General features: G+C 58.3%; 1 protein-coding gene across 1 annotated transcript in view; it reads left to right on the top strand.

Moving 5' to 3' along the window:
* The first annotated feature begins 99 nt into the window (after positions 1-99).
* FAM132B (family with sequence similarity 132, member B) overlaps positions 100-259 on the top strand; it is a 1,318-nt gene continuing 1,158 nt past the window's right edge. Inside the window, exon 1 of the mRNA XM_010294513.1 lies at positions 100-114. Coding sequence (XP_010292815.1) covers positions 100-114 — 15 coding nt within the window. The remainder of the gene's footprint in view (positions 115-259) is intronic.

Here is a 259-nt window from a genome sequence, read left to right as displayed (position 1 = left end):
GGGGCTGGGCAGCAGGGCCAGGTGCAGTCGCATCTTGGGGCCAGGAAAAGCCGACGTGCCTTCTTAAATGCAAGCCCTGGTCGGTTTTTTGGGTCAGGCATGGCGAAGGAGCAGGTGAAGACCTGCAGGAAAGCCTGGGAAGGGCATGAGGAAGAGGAGGAAAAGAGTGAAAGCAATGCACAAGCTGGGTCCCATCATCGTGTGGAAGCAGCCTTCCACTGCCGGACACGTGGAAACATCTCCGTCGAGCACAGAGCAC

The sequence above is a fragment of the Phaethon lepturus genome, unplaced genomic scaffold (genome assembly GCF_000687285.1).
Source record: "Phaethon lepturus isolate BGI_N335 unplaced genomic scaffold, ASM68728v1 scaffold26639, whole genome shotgun sequence".
Taxonomy (NCBI): Eukaryota; Metazoa; Chordata; class Aves; order Phaethontiformes; family Phaethontidae; genus Phaethon; species Phaethon lepturus.
This window is presented reverse-complemented; position numbering and strand designations above follow the sequence as displayed.